Source organism: Hyposmocoma kahamanoa, unplaced genomic scaffold (genome assembly GCF_003589595.1).
Source record: "Hyposmocoma kahamanoa isolate Upper Pololo Valley unplaced genomic scaffold, ASM358959v1 168, whole genome shotgun sequence".
NCBI lineage: Eukaryota > Metazoa > Arthropoda > Insecta > Lepidoptera > Cosmopterigidae > Hyposmocoma > Hyposmocoma kahamanoa.
This window is the reverse complement of record NW_020653608.1, coordinates 2,954,693-2,977,565: the sequence shown is the minus strand read 5'-3', so window position 1 is coordinate 2,977,565 and position 22,873 is coordinate 2,954,693. Positions and strand designations below refer to the sequence as shown.

General features: G+C 38.8%; 3 protein-coding genes across 3 annotated transcripts; all 3 read right to left on the bottom strand.

Annotated features, from left to right (window-relative positions):
* Positions 1-1,943: 1,943 nt before the first annotated feature.
* On the bottom strand, positions 1,944-4,021 carry LOC113225602. Its single transcript, XM_026457938.1, has 5 exons — positions 3,708-4,021; positions 3,280-3,363; positions 2,916-2,993; positions 2,591-2,641; positions 1,944-2,266 (listed from the first exon to the last, which is right to left on the bottom strand). The coding sequence occupies exons 2-5, from the start codon at positions 3,356-3,358 to the stop codon at positions 1,944-1,946; spliced, it is 531 nt and encodes a 176-aa protein (XP_026313723.1). The 5' UTR covers positions 3,359-3,363; positions 3,708-4,021.
* A 7,379-nt stretch (positions 4,022-11,400) lies between these two features.
* On the bottom strand, positions 11,401-14,029 carry LOC113225628. Its single transcript, XM_026457987.1, has 4 exons — positions 13,986-14,029; positions 13,599-13,748; positions 13,316-13,447; positions 11,401-11,704 (listed from the first exon to the last, which is right to left on the bottom strand). Exons 2-4 carry the CDS (start codon positions 13,728-13,730, stop codon positions 11,516-11,518), a joined length of 453 nt encoding a protein of 150 aa, XP_026313772.1. The 5' UTR covers positions 13,731-13,748; positions 13,986-14,029; the 3' UTR covers positions 11,401-11,515.
* Positions 14,030-14,536: 507 nt separating this feature from the next.
* Positions 14,537-22,563, bottom strand: LOC113225606. Its single transcript, XM_026457942.1, has 2 exons — positions 22,441-22,563; positions 14,537-15,136 (listed from the first exon to the last, which is right to left on the bottom strand). The coding sequence occupies exon 2, from the start codon at positions 15,134-15,136 to the stop codon at positions 14,666-14,668; it is 471 nt and encodes a 156-aa protein (XP_026313727.1). The 5' UTR covers positions 22,441-22,563; the 3' UTR covers positions 14,537-14,665.
* Positions 22,564-22,873: the final 310 nt, after the last annotated feature.

Here is a 22,873-nt window from a genome sequence, read left to right as displayed (position 1 = left end):
TAGTGAACGAGCAGTAGCTTAAATGTGACGTTTTCAAGTGTAAATTTTCAAGTTTATTTTACCTACGGAATAAATAGTCTTTGACTTTGACTTAAACGAATCATAATTGATTACTTTATATAACTTGAATGGTGGCTTGTGCGTGTGAGACTCAGATAGGGTGGACAGCACGACCAACAAAGCGGAAAACTGTGAAGAGTCCTAAATATGTACATATTAATTATATATTAATTGTACTGAAAGTCTTTTTACTCTAAGTGTAATAGTTTCCGAGTTAATAATGATAAAGATTTACTTGAAAAGTCTGTATTGTTAACCCTACATCATAAAACACAGCTGATTGGAGGCAACTACCGGGAGGGTAAAAACTTTGTAATTTAGTAGGTCGTTGACCTATTTGTCGGGCCGCCATCTTGAATTGGCCATTTCGAAAAAATAATTTCGACAGCCAGTTAGATCCTGTCGCCCTCTACAATATCAGTTTGAACACGATGTACCTATCTCCAACAGTTTCCGAGATACCGGCCCCCGAAATTTGTATGGCGGCCATTTTGTTTTTCGAATTTTGATTTTTTTTTACTCCCAGTAGAAACTGCCGAGGGTGTGAATAAACGTTTGTTTGGATAGGTTGAGCCAAGACCCATACTTTGGCCGGGCAGTTGGGGCCCTACCTGATGCGGAGACACACTTTTCTTTGACACACACTTTTCGAAGATTACGTTACCTTCTGATACTCACCAAATCTGTCTGACCATAATTCACCTACACTATTTTTATCCACACGCCCGTCTTCTGGGAGAAAAACGACGCCAAAGGGCAGAAAATTCACATGTATGGCGGCCTTCTTGGAAAATGGCGGAATCAATTTCTCGAAGATTTCGGATTCTTCTGGTACTCACCGGAGCCTTCCGATCACGACTCCCATACATCATTTTGACCTACCACGACTCCTTCTGGGAGAACAATTATCTAAATGACTACATCAGTCAGTCAGTCTCTCTCTCTCTTTCTTCTCTTTGTATGACTTTGTGTGGGAGTGGCGGCCATTTTGTTTTGCGAATTTTGATTTTTTTTTACTCCCTGTAGAAACTGCCCAGGTTGTGGGGCAACATTTGTTTGGAGACCTTGGGGCCAAGACGAAATCATTAGCCGGGTAACTGGGGTCCTACCTGATGCGGAGCATTTTTCGAAGGTTTTTGGTACTTTCTGATACTCACCAAATCTACCCAACTATTATTTGCATATTTTACTCTTATATACTCACTCTTCTTCTGGGAGAAAAATGCTGGTCAAAAACCGGTAAATTCACTTGTGTGGCGGCCATCTTGGAAAATGGCGTTATCCAAATTTCGCTTACAGATACATCCTATGAACATCCATACACGATCGGTTGTCAAATTTCAGTCAGATCGGACTACTTTTTTTCGGATTTTTTTTTACCTGCAGTTGGCTCGTACTAATAATAATAATAATTTATTTATTTTCTCACCACAATACAACATAATAAACATAATACAAGTGCAATATGAACTATTCTGTTCGTATACGTACTATTCTGTACAACATTTGTTTGAGCGCATCCCATCTATCTCCAACCCTCACTCGCCGAGATGTAGGCCTCGGAACATAGTGGACTGTGGGAAATGTATGGCGACCATATTGGAAAATGGCGGAATCTAGAATTTGACCACAAATTCGTATAACGGGCTTCAAAACATGGAAGAATATAAAATTTCAGCCGGATCGGAGCACTTTTTTGTTGGGCCGCCATCTTGAATCACAGACTACTTAGTGAACTACGTTCAGACTGCTCACTGTAGTACTTTTTTTTCAGTAGTAAGAATTATTTTTAATCTGTGATACTAATGTCGACTGACATTCCATTTTTTTTTTTTGGTAGACGATATTGTCTTGCAAAGGAGCAGAACGTATACATCCATACTTTAAAAAAAAAAAAAGGTGGTTAGGGGTTCCAGTTCATTTATATAAAATAATACGATAAAATAAAATAAATAAAACAACTCAATATTTGTTATGTTGTTGTTGTTTTTTGCATAAGGATTCATTTTATTTGTTAATTTTTCGAACAACATTTTCTTATTAAACTGAAGGGCTCTCTTAGCTCTTCGATGAAAATCGGCCTGCTGTTTAGACTTTTTGTATTCTTTATAAATACTTTTGCATGTTGGTGACAAATCTTTTACTTTCGTGATTAAACGTCTTCTCATAGGTTTCGGATCCTTAGCAATTCTGACTGTATCCAAGCCTGGAAAACACAAAAGTGAATGATGAAGTCAAGTTCTATGGAATGTAAAACATTATAACAACATGCAGCTGCACACTTACATATTATGTTGTATGTTACAAGTTTGTTGAATGAGCAGTTGCAAAGAGAAAAACCAAACATTTATTTTCGACTATACATAAGGTTATTAGAAGAATATACTAGGTTACATAATACAAAGAAAATTAATGTCTGAACTGGGAACAAACTCAGGACCTCTGCATATCCAGCATGGAGTAAATAAAGGTTCATTGCAAACATATTCATGTGGTAATAATACAACAATAATAACTCAAAATCACTTACCAGAGGCTTGAAATGCTTCATTCATCACTGGTTCAATGATTACAGGATTAACTGAAAAATAATTAGGTACTGTTGAGAAACAAGATGTTTCCATCATATAAAACAGATAGATGATGTTTATAAAATAGATCACAATAAACATACATAATTAACATCTACAATAAACGAGGTATTGTGGGAGAGATTGTAGCACCATTTGTCCACACTCACTGATGGTCTATAAGTACAAGTTGCTTCAGAATTGTGTAAAAAAATGAAAAGTTGACACACCGTTAAAACCTTAACTATCCTTTATAACTTGAGTCCAACAAAAAAATTCCATTACCTAAGTCCTGTTTAGGCAGTGGAATTTGCGATGGGCCAGGCACATTCTGAGACTCACTGGAGCTAGAGGCAATTACTTCTGAAACGTGAGAAATTACACACTATAATTTTATGCAAGTCTCTCCTGTAGGTATTTTGGTATTCTGTGTGTTTATGAGTGAGAGTTAAATAAATGTGATAGGTGATAGTTGAAAATAATAACTTGCTATTTATTTGCAACAAGCATTATGTATACTATATTATCGCATACTATAATATCGAACCAGTAAAGGGGCCAATATGTCAGAATATAAATTTACATGCAATAAATCCATTTCAACAGTTTTACTAGAAAATGTTACAGTAATACAAACTGCATTACTAACCTTTTAGTGGTTCCCTTTGAAAGTATGTGTGGTCAAAGTGTCTTTTACGCAAGTAACTATGCTCCAAATCAATATCCATGTTTTCTGTAAGTGCAAAATAAATAAAACAATTAATATTAATAACATTAAAAGTTATTCCTACGAACTAGGACACATCCGGGTATAAACACTAACACATGCAGGTATAAACAAACAATTGAAAACTCAATACTATTTCTTTAGTTTTAAAATTAAGTAAGTACTTAAATTGTTATAAGTTATTAACACTGGATACACCAACGTCGGCAATTGCGAATTTGTTTCTTAGATGACGGTTATAGTTATTAATATTTTATTTCTACAAAGCAACTACGGGCTAAGCTCATATTAAAAGTCTGTTAGGACGTAGAGATTAGAAGGCTATAGTAAAGTCTGTACTTAAAACTTACCGGCATTGTCCTGTGATGGTATTCCAGAGGAAATCTCGTCTTCGGTAAACAAAGATGGATATGCACTGCCTATGAGACGTAATTTCGGCGTAATAAACCTCTTTTCAAAGTGTTTTTGACATACAAAAACGTTTGAAAGTTCTTCTGGTGATAACTTTTTCAGATTATCACGATTTAGTTACTTTAACCACTTCATGAGTCTTTTCTCAGTGCGAGGAAAATGATGTAAAATAGCGTCCTGTCGTGAACTTTTACATACACAGCACTCGTACATTTTGTATGAAGCAAAATACAAACACACAATACAGAATTAACGGAGAAGATAAGCACGTCACGTTTTCACTCGATCCAAACCTGTACAAACAAGCTACAAGCCACTACAAGGTGAAAACAACAAAACAATAACAAAGTGTAAAATACTACGATCACTACCCAAGATGGCGGAAAGGCTACCTACGCCTGCGGCAGCCAATCACAGCAAGGAAACAAAAATGACAAATGTCATTATTCATTAAAAAAGATGGCCGCTATTGCGAGCGGTTTTCTATAGGTAGATTACCGGCCGTGTCTTGAATCGGCCCTTTTGAAAAAATAATTTTGACAACTAGTTAGGTTCTTATTACGGAATTATTGAAAGAATTGGAGGTAAAGTTAAGCAGATCTGATTTTAATAAATGTATTGAAATTACAAATAAACGATCAGAATTTAAATTTCAACAATCCCAAAAAACACAGATTGAAAAATTTAATAAACTTAAACTGAAGTGCACAAGTAACGAAACGTCAACGTCACTGTCAAATGATCAAACACAAACTCAATCTGTAATAAAGGTGGAATGTGCGGACCCCCCTTATCTATCAGGAGACAGTATTTAGCGGACAGATTCCTTTTTAAAATTATTCAAAATTCATCCCATCCTCTTATAGGTAAATTACATCAATTATCAGAATTTTTATCCTCTGATAAGTACTGGAGACATAAATCTGCACCCTGTCTGTTTCTTAGTTTTATTAAATTTATCAGGCTCCCCTGTCCAGTATATCAGTGCACCCTAAACCCTCTCTTCGATATACCTTATCTCGGTCTTATCTATCAACCCGGCATACTACTGAATTTAGGCATTAACAAAAATTCCTCTAACTCTGAAGCTCAATTACAAAAGTACATCGATGAGAATTGGGGCGATTGGCTTGTGATGTACAGTGATGCTTCTAAAATGTCAGATGAAGGATGTGTTGGTGCTGCTGTCTGGATACCCAAACTTAAAATTATCCTTCATTTCCCTTTCTTCTGTTTTTACTGGGGAAGCCATTGCTATCTTAGAAGCTCTTCTCTATATTGAGTCTCATAAGCTAGATAAAACTGTCATATTAACAGACTCGAGGAGTTGTCTCCAGGCAATTCTGTCCAATCCTTTTCGTAACAGATCCAACTTTCCCTGTATCTTAAAAATTAGAAATGTGCTATACAGTTGCTTCAGTCAAGGAATTAGAGTCTCTTTGGCCTGGATCCCAAGTCATTCTGGTATAGTAGGTAACGAGACCGTCGACCTGAAGGCAAAAGATGCCACTGAAATTGGATGTCCTACGTACTCTCAAGTATTCTCTCATGACCTGCCCTTACTGGCAACTCAAAAGATGATGTCCACATGGGAAGTTGAATGGAAGGAGAGAACCAAAGTGAAAGGAAAGCATTATGCGAACATTCAAAATGTCATCCCGAGTAAACCTTGGTTCTTTAAATTTAACAAAGCATCCAAATTTTGCACCTCGACCATATGTAGATTAAGGCTCGGTCACGCGAGCACCCCAGTTCACTTAGCTAAAATTAGGGTAAGGGACAGCTCGCTTTGCGAATGCGGGCTGGACGAGGGAACTCCGGATCACATTTTCTTCAATTGTAACAAGTACCCAGTCTCCTTGTACGATGTCCTTCCCTCAATCATTCTCAAACCCACAAATTTCAATACGATTTTAAGTCTTGTGGATACGACTTGCATCAATGTCCTTTGTGATTATATAACCAGCAATAACATAAATTTATAATTTGTTTGTCCTGCCTAACACACTTACATACTAACATTTGTCTATATATATTGTTCTCCGTCCCTTTCAGGTAATTCAACAGCTTTAAATAGGAAAGGAATTTTTTTTATATCACATTGTGCTGTCACAATACTCATTGAATAGCAGAGTCTACAGAAGCCCTTAAAATTACTAAGCGGAAAACTCGATACTGGCGAAATCTAAAGGGTAGCGCCATTAAGCAAAAAGAAGAAGAAGAAGATCTGTAATAAACTTATCGAACAAAACGTTAGATCAGTCTGCTTTTTCAGATTTGCAAAAGGGTTTGAATTACGCAGTGGCTCCTCGTCGTGTTCCATATGAAGAAATTATTTGTAACGTTGAGGATTGTCTAGTTAAAAACAACATGAGAAAGGAAGATTTGGAGGCAATACGCCAAGACGTTTCGTCAATATTGCGTTCAAATAAACAGCCCAGACCGAATCTTACTCGAGATGAATATTACGCGCGGAAGACCTTCCGCGAAGATCCTGAATTAGTCATCCTTCGTGCAGATAAAGGTAACGCGACGGTGGTCATGAATACGTCAGATTATAACAGCAAAATAACTGACTTACTATCGGATGAAAGCACGTATAAAAAGGCGAAGAAAGACCCTACCACCAAGATATTAAAAACAACAACTAACTTAATATCTAAGCACTCCGGTACGCTGAAACTTGATGTAAGTGCGTTTGTGCCCTGCGCCGTGAAACCACCAAAACTGTATGGGTTACCAAAAATACATAAGGCTGACACCCCACTCCGTCCCATAGTTAGCCAGATTGACACACCAACCTACAAACTGGCTCAACACATGGCAAAGGTACTGTCACCATTGAGAGGGAACACTTCTACACATGTGAAGGATTCATACCATTTCATCAGTGGAATCAAAGATCTACGGTTAACTGATGATGACACCATGGTCAGTTTTGATGTTCAGTCGCTGTTTACCAACCTACCAGTAAAAGACTGCATTGAAATTGTACGTAGGAAGCTAAGGGAACATAATATGTCCATTGAATATGCAGAATTATTAGAACACTGCCTAACATCAGGCTATCTATTGAGGAATAATGAATTCTACCTACAAATTGACGGTATAGCGATGGGCTCCCCGGTATCTCCCGTTATTGTCGATATTTTCATGGAAGACTTCGAGGAGCGAGTTTTACCCATGGCCCCAGCTAGGCCGAAGATTTTCAAATGGTACGTTGATGATACTTACACAACGTTACCTAAAGATAGCATACCTTCTTTCTTGGACCATCTTAATTCTTTTAGTACTAAGATCCAATTTACTATGGAACAAGAGAATTGTAGTACTTTAGCTTTCTTAGATGTTTTAATTAAAAGAAATCCTAATAACACCTTAGGCCATACTGTATTTCGAAAGAAAACCCATACAGATAGGTACCTCAATGGTAATTCCCATCACCATCCTAGCCAGTTAGCTACCGTGGGCAAATCTTTGTTTCAGAGAGCATATGGTGTCTGCGACAGTAATCATCTGGCGGGGGAACTTCAGCATATAAAGCAAGTCCTACATGCGAATAAGTTGAGGATTCCACGCCAATGCCGCAGACCCCGTGTGATACCACCAACAGTCGAGCGAAGACCTGCCATCTTACCTTACGTGAGAGATGTTACAGACAAGATCGGAAGAGTCCTCAGGCGTGCATCTATGAAGACCTATTTCAAGCCCCTGAGGAAGATTTCTCAGTTCCTGAGACCCGTGAAATGTAACATCCCCTTACAGGATGCAGGAGTTTACAAGCTTGACTGTGAGTGCGGTCTCTCTTATATTGGACAAACAAAGCGAAGTATTTGTACCCGCGTCAAAGAACATATAGCTGATGTCAAACACCGTCGCGTAAACAAGTCTGCAGTCTGCGAGCATGTCATGGATAAACCTACACATTCAATGAAGTTTTACAAACCCCAGGTTCTTGCAAAAGAAGTCCGTTATCTGCCCAGGATGCTGCGAGAGGCCATTGAAATTAAAAAACATCCTAATTTCAACAGGGAAGATGGTTTCTCCGTACCACCAGTTTGGGATCCAGTATTTCCTCTAATGAAAAATCCCAAACAGACTGCAGTACTAATTAATATGTTTTAGTTTATTCTACTTTCTGTCAATAATTAATAATAAATTAAACTTAATAAAAATTCATTCAATAAAATAATTTGTATAACTTAATGTAGCGTAAATTGGAATATTTTCTTTGTAAAATTAAAAATAAGGTATTTAATTAATAACTATTGTAACTACAGTGAAAAAATAGGATGGTTTGCATTAATATTAGACATAACTGGTTGAAGACTGTACCACCTCAGTCAACCGTGACCATGGGACCTGTAAAGGGCCCGAAACGTCGGTTTGTTTGAAAAAACAAATTATACGCGATTTAAATCCGGAAAAATAGTTTCATTTCCTATGTGTAACAATCGCGAAAACCTAAGAACTCGGTAGTTAGGTTCTGTTGCCCTCTACAATATTAATTTAAACACCATCTACCCATCTCCAATAGTTTCCGAGATACGGGCCCCCGAAATATGTATGGCGGCCACCACATATTCTAATTCACAACCGGATGCCAAATTTCAGCCGGATCGGAGCACTTTTATTTTGGGCCCCAATTTTGAGTCGGCCATCTTAAAAAAATTTCGTTACTCGCAGTTGACCCCCATCGCTCTCTTTGACATTTGGTCGAGGACCCTCCGCCTATCTCCGATATTCGCTGAGCGATAAGGCTCTGAAATTTGTATGGCGGCCATCTTGTTTCTTCGAATTTTGAATTTTTTCACTTCCGGTGGAAACTGACCAAGATGGTAGCCATTTTTAGTTTAACGACCCTGCCGGTAGGTGTTATACTTTGGCCGCGCTGCCGGGGTCCTGATGCAGTCCACTTTTCGAAGATTTCTGGTACTCACCGGAGCCATCCGATCACGACTCCCGTACATCATTTTTACCCACCGCTACTGTTTCTGGGAGAACAATTATCTAAATCACTGGTTCAGTCAGTCAGTCAGTCAGTGGTAATCCAGCTACATAGAGTACAACTAGATGCCGCTAAAGCGGCGCACGAGGGCTTTCGTTGTATCTGGTGACAAATTGGGAGCTGAACTTCATATTTCAGTAGAGAATTCTCTTTGTTTGACTTTGAGTGGGAATGGCGGCCATTTTGTTTTGCGAATTTTGTTTTTTTTACTCCCGGTAGAAACTGCCCAAGCAACATTTATTTGGAGACCTCAGGGCTAAAACTTATACTTCGCCCGTGCAGGTGGTGTCCTACCTGATGCGGAGCATTTTCGAAGGTTTTGATACTTTCTGATACTCACCAAATCAACCCAACCATTATTCGCATACTAATACTCTTATATACCCGCTCTTCTTCTGGGAGAAAAATGCTGGTCAAAAAACCGAAAATTCACAGGTATGGCGGCCATCTTGGAAAATGGCAGGATCCAAATTTCGCTTGCAGATACATACTATGAACCTCCATACACGATCGGTTTTCAAATTTCAGTCGGATCGGAGCACTTTTATTTCGGGCCGCCATTTTGAGTCCGCCACCTCGAAATTTTTTTTTTCGCAGTCGTCTCGTACCGTGTATGACATTTGTTTAAGCGCATTTATCTCCAACACTCGCCGAGATGTGGGCCTCAAAGCATAGTTGTCGGTGGAAAATATATGGCGGCCATGTTAGAAAATGGCGGAATCAAAAATTTGACCGCATATTCTTATTACGAGCACCCAAACATAAAAACGTATAAAATTTCAGCCGGATCGGAGTACCTTTTTTGTCGTATGACAGGTGAGAGTTACGACTTCATATTTCAGTAGAGAATCCTCTTTGGTTGAGTTTGGATGGGAGGTAGCAAGGTTGTCGACTACTCCAGTTTAGTTACATGTAGGGGTAGTTGGTATGACCGCGTCAAGTTGTATCCTTCAATATCTCAGAACAAACCAGTCGTATATCGTTGACAGCTGCGAAGATTCAGAATAGTCAATTTCAATAGGCTCAGCATGGATACCCAGCGGCACAGCTAGTCATTTTAGAGTACTTTAATGCTCACTGTCAAGAATGGTTGTTCCCATACCTGATGACTAATCATGCTGGGAGAGAGACGCGCAAACTTGCGCTAACACTAAGCCTTTCCCAGCTTGTCAGTAGCACCACCAGTTCTTTTGCCTCTACAGTTGCCTTGAACAGCGCCGTGAAGTTGCCTGCTTATGGTATTCTGTAGGATATATCACGGAGAGTATGCGATGGAATTGCATGATTTAATTCCGCCTTTCCCTTTTCATTACCGGGGACCTATGTTTTAAGTATGTGGATATTGTAAGGATTCCATCGAAGCGTTCAAGCGATTTATAAGTTCTAATATATTTTGCGATGTCATTTTTCTATGTGTGGTCTCTTTGTTCTTTTGTGTTGTCTTTATTTTAAATAACTATATTTTATTATGACATGTCACTTGTTATTTAATATCGAATTAATTAAACAGAAAGTTAAGGACAGGCATGAACATTAACATTTTTTAGTATCTTAAGTGTTTATGTTAAAGAATCATAATGCCCAAGGAATTGTGTTATGTCTTTTGTTTTACTTTGAATCTGACTTATCCCACTAGTAAGGTATTTTCAGGGTGTCACTAAACCATAAAATATACGGTAGTTCCTTATCCGTAACGTCTTTATGTAGAAATAGGTACGTTGGCCTTTTTTCGGGCTGATGACAAAACCCAATTGTCTAACGCACCGTTTATTCGAATATTAACAAATTTTAGCAATAAAAAAAGTCAAAAGCATTTTGTACCTCAACAACACCTAAAACTTTTCAGTAGGCCACTTTTCCATAAAACAAATAAAATCAGAGTTATGATTTTTTTCTTGAAAAAAAATCCTTAAATCGCTCTCCTCTAAAATAGTCCAAATGCACGTTAGCCCTTTAGCCTTTCCAGCGTCCGTATATTTCTTACACAAAGCATAAACTTAAGAAATGACCGATCCTCCATACACACTTTCATATCCTATTTCACCCACCTTAAGATTTCTTTTTGTGACAAGAAGTAGCTTATGTCCTTCTCCAAGGTCCCATATTTCTCTCTGTACCAAAGTTCATCACATTTGTTCCAGCGATTTAGGCGTGAAAACGTAACAGAGTTACTCTCGCATTTGTAATATTAGTTAAGATTAATTGTTATATTAATAAACACGATAGTAATGTGAGCTCTGTGCCTATCCACCGAGTTCATGCAAGTCGCAATGTTAAACAGTACATAAAAAGATCGGTATTTTGTTGGTTTCATATTGTACATTTCACGAACTTAGCAAGTCTTTAGTTTTACTGACCTGAACGCACTCCATTGCCACTAACTGCCCTTGACGTCACTGCTACCTCAATAGTGCCAAAACAACAAGTTAGCACAAGATAAAGCAGTGGTACTACAATATAAATGTGGGTAAAAATGATGAGTTCGTTTACACACCAAATGTTTCCTGGATCTCGCATGATTCACGACACCAACATACCTATGTTCCATCCCGGAACACAGGTAGATTAATAGTTTGAAGAATATTTTAATAGTATTCTCAAACCAAAAATAGGGCCCATATCCGTAGCGAATTGTCTATTTAGTTTCTATTGTTAGTGAAGAAAATTAAGATTTTCTTTGATGGTCCATATGTATCCGTTAAATGCATATTTTCGATGTACGAAGTGGAACTCTAATTGTTATTTATACAACGTCGCTAGCCGATGATGAGGACTCTTCGTGACGACCAAATCCACGAGCAGGCAGTAGACGTTACAATGATTGGTGTAGAACGAACTCTTCACGACGTATTTTCCAGGAAACATCGTTCGGCCATCGTAGTTGTAATGTGCTGTCTCATTAATGTTTATTCTCCCTTTATAGCGACCCTACAATCATAAAATAAATGAGTATTACTTGGAAAAAAGCTCCCCTCTCATGCCGAGGATGGCCAATGACGAGGAGATTCAAGTTTCATTCTTCACGACTTATGTGAAGTTTAATCTACACTTATCACTTGCGTGTCGGAAAATCTATAATAATTATGTGAACCATTCGTCGTCGTCGTCGTATCGTAACGCGATCCCGGTGAGATAGAATGTATAATAAACAATTCGGGCGCCTTATACGTGTGGCGCACTAGAAGTTTCCGGAATGAATAAGAAAAAAATTATAGAAATGGTTGGAAATAAATTTATTGTTTCTCAAAATATACTCCGTTTACGTTAATGAACTTTTTCAGACGAATGAACCAATTTTAAAAACATTTATGCCACTTCTCCGTGACAATCTCCGAAACATATTTTTCATACTCTTGGACAGTCTCTTCAGGTGATGTATATCGTTGACTGCGTTACTGGTTCTTAATTTTTGGAAATAAATAAAAGTCATAAGGTGCCAGGTCAGGAGTGTACACGAGATGGTTCATAAGGTCAACGGTGTTCACCTTCAAAAATTCATTTGTCTGTCTGGTCGTGTGAGAACTGGCATTATCGTGGTGCAAAATAATACACCGTTTACGGTAATTTTAACGGAGTTTGTCAATAACTTCCGGCAAACAAATGCTCGCGTACCAATCACTATTCACGGTAGAACGTTTCTCCAAAGCAACAGTAGCCACGTGTCCAGTTTTATTAAAAAAGAAGCAATCATCCGCTTAGAGGCATTCATCTGGAAAGACCCATACGCTCGGTTGCTGCTTTGTTTTCGGATCCATGTTTCGTCACCTGTTACTATGTCCCACACCAAATTTGACGCCCCTTCGTTGAATCTGGTAAGCATGGCGTTGCACCAAGTGACGCGATCCGTTTTTTGAGCCTCAGTCAAATTGTGTGGGATCCACCGAGAGCACAGCTTTTTCTCACCCAAATGTTTGTGTAGTATTGATTGTATTTGACTGATGCCTATCGACCATCACGAAATTCGTCACTGAGATTCGCACGACCGCGTTTGAATACTGCAAACCAGCTATAAATAGACGGTTTGCTTGGTGCTTTATCGCCAAAAGCAGTTTGATTCCGAGACAAGCTTCGCTGAGCTGTTAAATTACACTTAGTCGTAGAAAATCATACTATGAAAATTTTCACGAGTTAAATCTATGGTGATGTAGACAACCAATTTCTAAAATGTCGCCAATATATAAAAACAAGTGACAGTCAGAAGAAACAAACTGTATTCTACAGCCAAAGAGTTCCATTTTCAAATGTTGTAATTACTTTTTAAATTTTGTTTATGTAAGTGGCCCGTTCCGGAAACTTATAGTGTGCCCTGTGTAACTAAGAAACACTGATTTCGGAATAAAAACCTGCGTTTTGCTAGTAAGTATTAGGTAGTAGGTGTAGGTACCTATGCTAAGCGAAGAATTCCATTCAAGTTGGAACTGTGTTTCCGTCCACGCATAACCTATCCATGGTAATGAACCAACAGCAAATTATTATATCCCTAGAGCAACACTATCTACGTACGGAATAGCATCTCTGATATAAGCTTGAGGTACTTACGGCGGGGAGATGGCACTGCTCAATGGGTAGTATGTGCTCCAGAATTTGCCTCAGGAACATGTCGTGACACACAGATCTCGTATTGATCGTGTGAGTTTCCGCAAACATTCCACCTTTCCACACAATCTTTGCCTGGATATAACAAATGTATGATAAACATGTATGGTATAGGAAACACCTAAATACGTATACGCTAAAGTATCGATATTATAGTAAGAGTAAGACATAAAGTAGTAAGGCTCTCGTTTTAGTGGCGTAAGAAGCAGAGACGTGATCACAACACCTCTAGCGACGGCAACTCGCGCTCAAAATGTATGTCCACATCCAACGCAATGGGGCTGACCATGGTGACTGAGTAGTGAACGCCGTCACAGCTGGTGTGTTTGACGCCCCGGCATTTGCGCACTTCGGTCATATGCACGCTGAACGGATCCTGCATTCGAACCACAACCGTAATTATAATTGAGTATTGTGAAACTTCTATATGCTACAATTTGAGAAAACAAAAACCATTAAAAACATTGATATGTACTTAAGTAAATATAGTATTTGAATGCATAAACTATTTTTCCAAAAATAGGATTTGCTATAACCGCCGTTTTAATCGGAAGGATTGTCGACCTTGTGGTCGTTAGTTGATCGCCACTACGGAAATTCATGTGCTACTTGCGCCCAGCGGATTCCTACGGCCGATCTTGCCCAGGTGATCGGTGCACCTCGCGTGCGGTCTGCCCTCGCTGCGTCTCAGTTAGCCAAACAGTTAGTAATTAATTTAACGTACGACTGAGTTTAAAATAGGGTCGTTGTTTAGAGTCCAATGCGAACACTCGCTACGGTCCAAATATACTACAAATAACGTTAAATAAAACTTGTGAATCATTATTTCTTATTATTTAGAATGTTACGACTAGGAAATCCAAAACACGTATAGTTATAAAATGTTATACACAGGAACAAACAATTTTATACATAAACTTGTGTTTTATTGCAACTTTATGGCGTCCTTATTTAATAGGTAAGTTGTAAAATTGTAAAAATATTACGAAATCATAAAAGTGTTGGCATTATTGATTACGTCACTTTATTTGTAACAATCGAGACAAATACTACAGATTTGTAACAATAAAGAATCACTATGGATACTTACTTACTATCCTGAGGAACCACATATTATTCTTGATGATAAAGAGTTACGAGTGGAAACACTTGGAAATTTGTGGAATGCAAATAAGGAATATTTTTCATTGAATTGAATCCTAGTTCTTTAAAGTCGGATCTTTTCAAAACGATGCAAATAAAGCAAAATAAAAAGGAATATTTAAAAACACCAATTCTTTATTTGAGAATGCACTATCGAGTGTAACCGAAGACATAGAAGCCGTGTCCGGCCCCGCGGCCTCCCCAGCTCAGTCCGTTTCCGTAACCACCATAATAAGTCCTGAAACTGTTTTCTTCACTGTCCACTCTCGGAGCTTTCTGCAGTACTTCCCTGTTTAATGGGATCACAGTCAGCTCTTGGAGCGGCACCAAGTAATTATGATGCACAGGAATGTAGGAATAGATAGGAAACAAAGTCCTGTTTTGTTGTATCGGGTTGTTGTACACATTTTGAATAGGAATGACGTGCAAGTTCGGCACCAAGTACTGTGTGAACGGTAGCGGAAAATCCTTTTTCCTTCTTTCTGATTTTTGTAGAGCTCCATGGGTATTAGCTATTTTGATATGTTTGGTGTTTTGTTCTGTGGTGATTTGGTTCTGAGGTCGATTGTACACTTGACGGAGTTGTAACATGCCTAGCAGCACAATGAGGTTCGTCCGCATCTGTCAACAGTAAAAACATTTATACAGTAACAGTAACAGTAAAAAAACAACAAAAATCTCGTGCTATCGTAATATGCCTGGCAAAGTTTGCAAACCACAATTTTTGTAACTACAATAATTTTATACGCCTATAACCAGCCTTAAAATGGAGGAACCCTATTGATATGGTATAAATGATATGCTAAACTACTTGGGGCGTGGTTTAATGATCCCTTCTGCTACGGACAGACGCGAGGTAATTAGGTATATTATAAAGGTTACCCAGTTATTTGTGTTCACCATGACGCGACTTGATAAAAGTGGCGAGTGGGTATAATTAATGCGTTGTTAGTTCACTCATTTGGCAAGGTTAATGTGTTGAATTTAAACAAATATATACAAAATAAGAAAACACCTGTATCCTACATTTATGTCTAGTTTTAGAAAGTAGACAAGCCTCTGGCCTATGCAATTTGTCTTCGCAGATGTCCTTATGTAGGAGACATTAATATTGTCAATTTGAGGAATTGTCCGTGAGTACAATTTACCGCTAGCTGTATTTTAGTGACAACACACAACACCTTATGGTTGTGTGTGTGTTCATGTTTTTTCTGTAGGATATCAGAAATTGCGTTATTTGAGATTTTTATTATTTTTTATTTATTATTATGTTTGTTGGCAATTAATTAACAGAGATACCGTTCTCAGAACTACGTAATTGAACTCTAAACTCGGTTAACACGTTTTGTTAAAGACCATCATTTCACAATCACAGCTAGATCCTCTTAATTTGCACTCAAATGACCGAGTGTGTACTATACGCAAATACGGTAAATCTTTAATTGTCAGGATCTCAAACATTATTTATTCTAGCTAGAGACTTTGAATTAGCACTCACACAAATCATTAGCTTCGACGAAATGGCCATAGAATTCTGGATATATAGTGCTTTTATAGCTAAAACCTTATAAATTGGATCCATATTATCAGAGCGGGCATGTACGTGACTAGACTACGTATGCAAAACCATACATGTTGACCTTTTTAACTTAGTCATCATGAATTAAAAGTTAAATTAGAAATGTACAACCCTTGACATAAAATAATAACAAATGGACTTGTGTACCTTAAAAACAAAACATTCTTACTCGATTAAAGTAATATAGTCGTCGGGAGCTCTACAAAAGGACAAAAATAACTAGAAAACAAAACAGCATCACTGCGCTTTTATCTCCGTCTCAGCAATGAACATGTTCGTACCTAATTTGTGGTGCGCAAATGAGGTGTTTAAAAGCAGCTTAGTTTTGATATACTTACCTTAAAATTAAAAAACGACCGCTGCATTGATAAGATTTCCAATTAACACAGTTTAGAAGGAATGTATGTATAACTAAATAGGTAAATTAGTTTGAGTAAAATGCGAACTTGCTTCACGGTCGAGTGATGTTTGTATACTGCAAAGTGCAAATTTCGTAGGTCCAAGAAGGTGAATCAGCGCTGTCGCTGCCTTGCGCTGCCACTGGGCCATGAAAAGTGCGAGAGCGAATGTCAGTAGGGCCTAACAAATTGTCCATAAGCTCATAACATGATACAACTGCGAGAAATAATGTGTTGCTCATTACTGTAGTTGTACAGATTCCGTGCATCTTATTGAATTGACACAAGTAAGCACTTGTTGACATTTCGAAATATAAGACAAAAGCAACGGATACTAAATAATATGCGCTGCATATTCACAGATGTACGAGATTATTAATAATTATTAATGACATTCCTACCATTAAAACAAAACTTTTATTCATGAAACGATTTTTTTTCCTAAGCTTTGTTTTTAATTGTGAAACTATGAGGTTTTAACGACAGGATTGATTGGATAAGATAGGTCGGGTCAATTCAAATAATTTTGCATTAGAATAAAAATTAAATTCGCATTTTCTAAGCGACACGAATTTTCGTGCCTTTGAAAAGGCAATTCTTGGGTATTGATTTCGATCTCTTTTATCATCTTTTTTAAATTTACCTATAAACCTTAAGTGGTTGTGACCGCAACTGTCTAAATGTCTACGTGCATCCCTTAAATCAAGTGGATACGCGAAGGAATCGACGCACGGCCTCGCGCCTCGGGTTGAATAAAGTCCGCCAAATGAACATTTGATTCCCAACCAACAGCGGCGTTTTTGTTCAGTTTGTTCCAATTTCGAAAATTGTATTTTTATTGTAAGATCAGACTAGCACAGTGATAATGAGTAAGTCAGTGACCTACTGAAAAACCAAAGTGACCTACTGAATAACACGGACGATATTATCGTTTGAAGGTTGCTACATGTTTTCAACCTTCGATAACTCAAAATTAATTTAACACGCTTATGAACGTGCCCAGACTAAAATTTAATTTATTGGCAATTGGAACGAAACTACAAACTTTGTATAAAAAGGGGACTCGAGAAATTCAAAATTTTGAACTAATAAATGAAAAATGTTAATGTTTTAAATGATTTAAATACATGTATATTCCGCGTAGAGGTATTTCACAACAAAAGCTTTTAATGGGGTTGAATGTTACGATATTGTACTTTTTTCTAAAGCCTAGGCTACGAAGTCATTCATGTTATATTGAGAAACTTTTTAACACAGTAAAAAGCCACTTTAAATATCAACCTGTACGCGCTTGAAAAGACTTAGTATTTGAATATTAGTAATTGCTTGGGTGTCCAGAACATGAACATACAATGTAAAAAACTTAAATAATAATAGCGCACACACTCATAGCCTTGCACTAATGAAACCCTGTATCGCGAGTGCCATGGACACACACATGGACAACCACAAATTACACTCAAACTCACAAGAGAAATAGATGTAGACAAATATTTCTCCCGGCCCGGGAATCGAACCCGAGACCTCTGCTGGCAGTCCAGTGTGGTAAACATTCGGCCGCTGAGGCAGTCAAAGATACGATTACGAGGTTTGTATACGTCTTCCGGCAACCCCGCACCGTCACTGCGCCGGCAATTCTAGTCGAAGATACCCGATTGAAACAGAAAAAGTAAAGTGACATCGACATTTAAATGTTTTAAAAAAATGGAATAATTTGACGAAGAATGTGTTTATGAGTGCGTGTATCTGCTTTCACATGCAATAAATTGGTCTGAGCAACAAATAAGCGAATCGCAGACAAAAGTCAGAAATTATAGAAATCTTATACTTCGTCGTTCAAATAGAACGTAACTTCCGTGTACTTTGGTCTGTTAAACACGACAATAACTGGAATCAAGAGTCAAAGTCCAACTTAAGTTTAAGTTAGGATTTCTTGTCACTTCAGGCTGAAATTTCACAGGAAATTAGAATGAAACGTTGGTTGTTGCAGTTGCTTTAAATATTCCGAGAAAATAACGTAAAAGAAATTATTTCTTTTACGTTTCTCCTAGAGAATTAAAAAAAAAAATTTAAAATTTAAAAATTTATTTATTTCTCAATTTGGTTCAACAATGGTAGATCAGGTTCTCCCATTAAGCAAATGTATGCTTGTGTTGGGAAAGCCTTGCAACTAACCCCCCGAAGGGGTTCCCGCCTTGTCGTGGCGGGGGGGCTCTAGTAGCCGTGGTCGATTTCATCCCACGGTGAAGCTAAGAGGAACCCACGGGGCCGGCCGATGGTGGTAGGCTGGCCCGAGGAAGAGGGCGTTCCGCGCGGGGCTCGTCTGGTCAGCGGGACCGCGCGGATGCGCGTTGGGAGGAGGGTCGCGGGGGGAGAGACGTGTCGGTGTGTCGTTGCCGCTCGTCCTGTACTCCGCGACCCTGGCGGGCTGCACCGCTTTCTATGATGCAGTGGCGGCGGGGCCGCGGGGGAAGAGACGTGTCGGTGTGTCGTTGCCGCTCCTCCTATTCTCCGCGACCGAACGTGGGCGGTTGGCCCGTGGTGAGCGCTCCAAGGGACTCTCTTCGGTGAGTCCGCGCGGAAGCACGTTAGATGTTGCGGCGGAGCCTGCCATCAGATCCGCCGCGGGGGCTGGGGGAGCAGCCACTGAACTTCACAGTTGAGTGGATGCTGACCTGGTCCCCCATGGCCCCTGGGCAGTGGACTCGGGGGAGTTCGTTGCCCAGCATAAAGGGGCCCGGGATGGAAGGCTCGTCTGGTGTTCGGTGAGCCTCACATTCGGAGTCGGGGGACCGATGTCTCTCCCTTCTCGGGGAGAGGCTGCGCAGGGCGCGGCCAGCCGCTGGTGGGGGTGCGGACGAGTGCAACAGCGTACCCGTACCCCCACCTACAGCGGAGAGGAGGAACACTCCGTGGGTTTAGTGCAGTCGGGCTGCTCCCCTTCAGGGTTCAGCCCATTCCCACATAACCCCGGCTCTGCCCCCGCGGGGCCAGGATATTTTAACTGCCTCCGTGGCCGAACGGTTACCATGCCGGACTGCCACGCAGAGGTCCCAGGTTCGATTCCCGGGCCGGGAGAAATATTTGTATGGCCTACATTTATTTCTCTCGTGAGTTTGGGTGTAATTTGTGGTTGTCTATGTGTGTGTCCATGGCACCCGCGACACAGGATTTCCCTAGTGCGGGGCTAAAAAAAAAAAAAAAAAAAAAAAAGCAGTTTCCCCCGGTTAAAAAAAAAAAAAGCCTTGCAACTAAGCTTAAAACTGGAAATTCACAACAAATCAGTGGGTTAGTTTTAAGATAGAATGATATTTAAAATGGAAAAATTAAAATAAAAAATAAAAATAATAATAAAAAATTTTCAGTATGTAATGTGTACATAAACTTGTGTGTGTGTATGTGTGTGTGTGCGTGCGTGCGTGCGTGCGTGCGAGCATGCGTGGGTGCGTGCGTGTGTATGTGTGTGTAAGAGAGAGAGTGTGTGTGTGAGCGTGTGCATGTTATGTGTTTAAATGATTTGTAGTGTGTTAATTACGATATGCGTTCTAAGAGATTTTCCACTTCCTCATAAGAAAGGGTTTTCAACCTTTCATTTAACACCTTCTTACAATCATATTGTTTCATGGGATAAATTCGTAACGTTTTGTTGATGGAGTTGTAAACATAACAAGCTTGCGAGTTGTACTGTCGACTGGCAAATGTTGTTCGGACAGTGCGTGAATATGCTACGATATCATTTCTTCTTTATTTTGTTTATTTTGGTCATGTTCAGAATGTACAGCTTTCCGACACTCAAGAGGTTGCCGATCTTATATAGAACATCTGTAGAAAATCTAAAAGCTTTGAAATACATGACCTTCAAAAGGACTCTTTGAACTCTCTCTAAGCTAATAAACTTCATCCTGGCAGGTCACCCCATACTGGTATACAGTAAACAATAATTGACTGAACAAGCGCTACATACATTTTGGTTAATAGCTCTCTATCCATTACGTTGTAGTGAGTAAGCGTGTCTAGTATAAGCAGCCTTATATAATCGCATTTATTTTAAAATATAAGTCAGTTCATAACCGACACTCAGCCGTTTTATTCGTCTCCCGACTCGCCCAGTACAACGTGTCTTAAAGTTTCAAAAATTCATGCAAGTTTCCTTACTCTACCCATAATCAGTTCCAGATGGGAATGCCACGAAAGTCTTTGGTTAATTATAATTCCCAGATATTTAGCATAGCTGACCTTTGTGAACAGTTGCAGATTTGATTGGGACAGTCACCACAGTATTACAAAGTCAATCTTTTTGATCAATCAAAAATTACAAATAACTGCCTCCGTGGCCGAACGGTTACCATGCTGTACTGCCACGCAAAGGTCCCAGGTTTAATTCCCGGGCCGGGAGAAATGTTTGTATCGCCTACATTTAGTTCTCTCGTAAGTTTGGTTGTAATTTGTGGTTGTCAATGTGGGTGTCCATGGCACCCGCGACACAGGGTTTCCCTAGTGCGGGGCTATGTTGAGTGTGTGTGTTATTATTATTATTATAATCGCTGGCTGAGAGTTTGTGGGGAGCAAAGCAAATATAGTTTGTTTTTGTTACGTTCGGGGTGAGGAGATTAGAATTAAGCCAATTAGCCATTTTCGCTAGACCTGTTTCAGCAGTGCGCTTACTGCGTCCCCGTCCCGTCGTGTCTTCCCAGTGAAAACCACGGCAGTGTCGTCCGCATAGGAGAATATCCTTCCGCCTCCGATCTCTAACTCACATAGTTGGTAAATATTCTGATAGTTTCTCCTAGAAGTTCTCTGATTTCGGTGGTCGAATTTTTTTTCTTAATTTCAGGAACAACATTGAGTGGGAAGGAAAACGTACTCAAACTTACATAAGATTCCGTTATTTGGGCAACTAGATTCTTAACAGGTAATGACATATTTGATCCACGGAATTCAGCTACCACCGAAATCAAGATAATTTTACAAAAGGCCTAATTTTTGTATAAAGTATTATGAAAAAGGCAATAAAAACATTCAATAATCTACATAAACATTTACTAAAGTTAAAACTAAAATTTATTTATAAATCGATCAGGATGACGCAAACAAATTTCACCTTATGACTATTAATTAAAATTAGTTTTCAGTTTGGCTGTTCAGCCTTTTTTCAATTACACAAAGTATTTCCGTATCTCTTTTAAAACAAATTTCAGAACGCAATCTGTAGCTACAAAAGTAATCAGTTTTTTGGAACTAGCGCGATTAATTTCTTTCCTTACTTTCTATACATGACGAATTAATTCATGCAACTTCAAAATATTTCCTTCCGCTTTTTCTTCGCATACCTCTATCTATCTTTTTTTTAAACTTTTCATATACAATGTGTTGATTTGCATTCTCGCCATATTTAAGAAATTAATAATATAAACAATGCTAAATCATCTAAAAATATTTAAAAAATATTCTGTTCAATATTCTGGCTAATTGAATCTAGTAAAGTTTTGCAAAATTGTCTCAACTCGTGTGCACCACGCAAGGGCAGTGACCCCGCCACCCGCTTCACCGAGCGATAATTTTTTAATTATGATTCTGTACTAGTATGTTATAATTTACTATTTATTTACATTAATTAGAAAAGTTGACTGAAAAAAGTTTTTTGTGAGTTTCGTTTCAACATTAGACTCCACAACTTTGTAAGCAGAAACTATAATAAGTAAGTAAATATGGCGAGAATGCAAATCAACACATTGTATAATTGGATCGCTTTTTATCTTTATACGTTCCTTCATCTTCTTGATCTCTTTGATTTTTTGTCTGTTTTGATTTTCCTTATTCGTTTTTGGCGGGAAGCATGTAGTAATATAAAATTGTGAAAATCAATAATATTACCTAAACATTTACATGAAAAAACGTCTAAAATTCTTGCTTTTCAAAGAAAATATGGCTTCGATGCATTGACTTACAACGATGGCAGTTTTTTCCGTCTTCGGGGGAAGCTTTTCACCACATTCCACCAGCACAGCAAATCACAGATAATCCCATAATAGTGCTCAGCTGATTGGACGTGTGACACCTGTGGGCGTAGACAGACTGACAATTAAGTAGTATTGCCAATACAAATAATTAAATTTACGGCAGCGTTCACGCAAATACAATCCATTTCACGCAGACAACCTTACTTGTCAGTTAGTCACACTCCACGTCGCTTGGACCGTTACCGTGAGATCTATTCTGTTGAAACAAGCATCATTGAAGCGCCACTGGTTTGTTGTAACAGTAGTACGGACAACGGCACATCAGACTACACATTTTTGTTCGAAAATCGCCTTCATTGCAACGGAACAAGATACGTCAATGTGTAGCTTGATGTGCTGGCGTGTGTACAAAAAATTATGA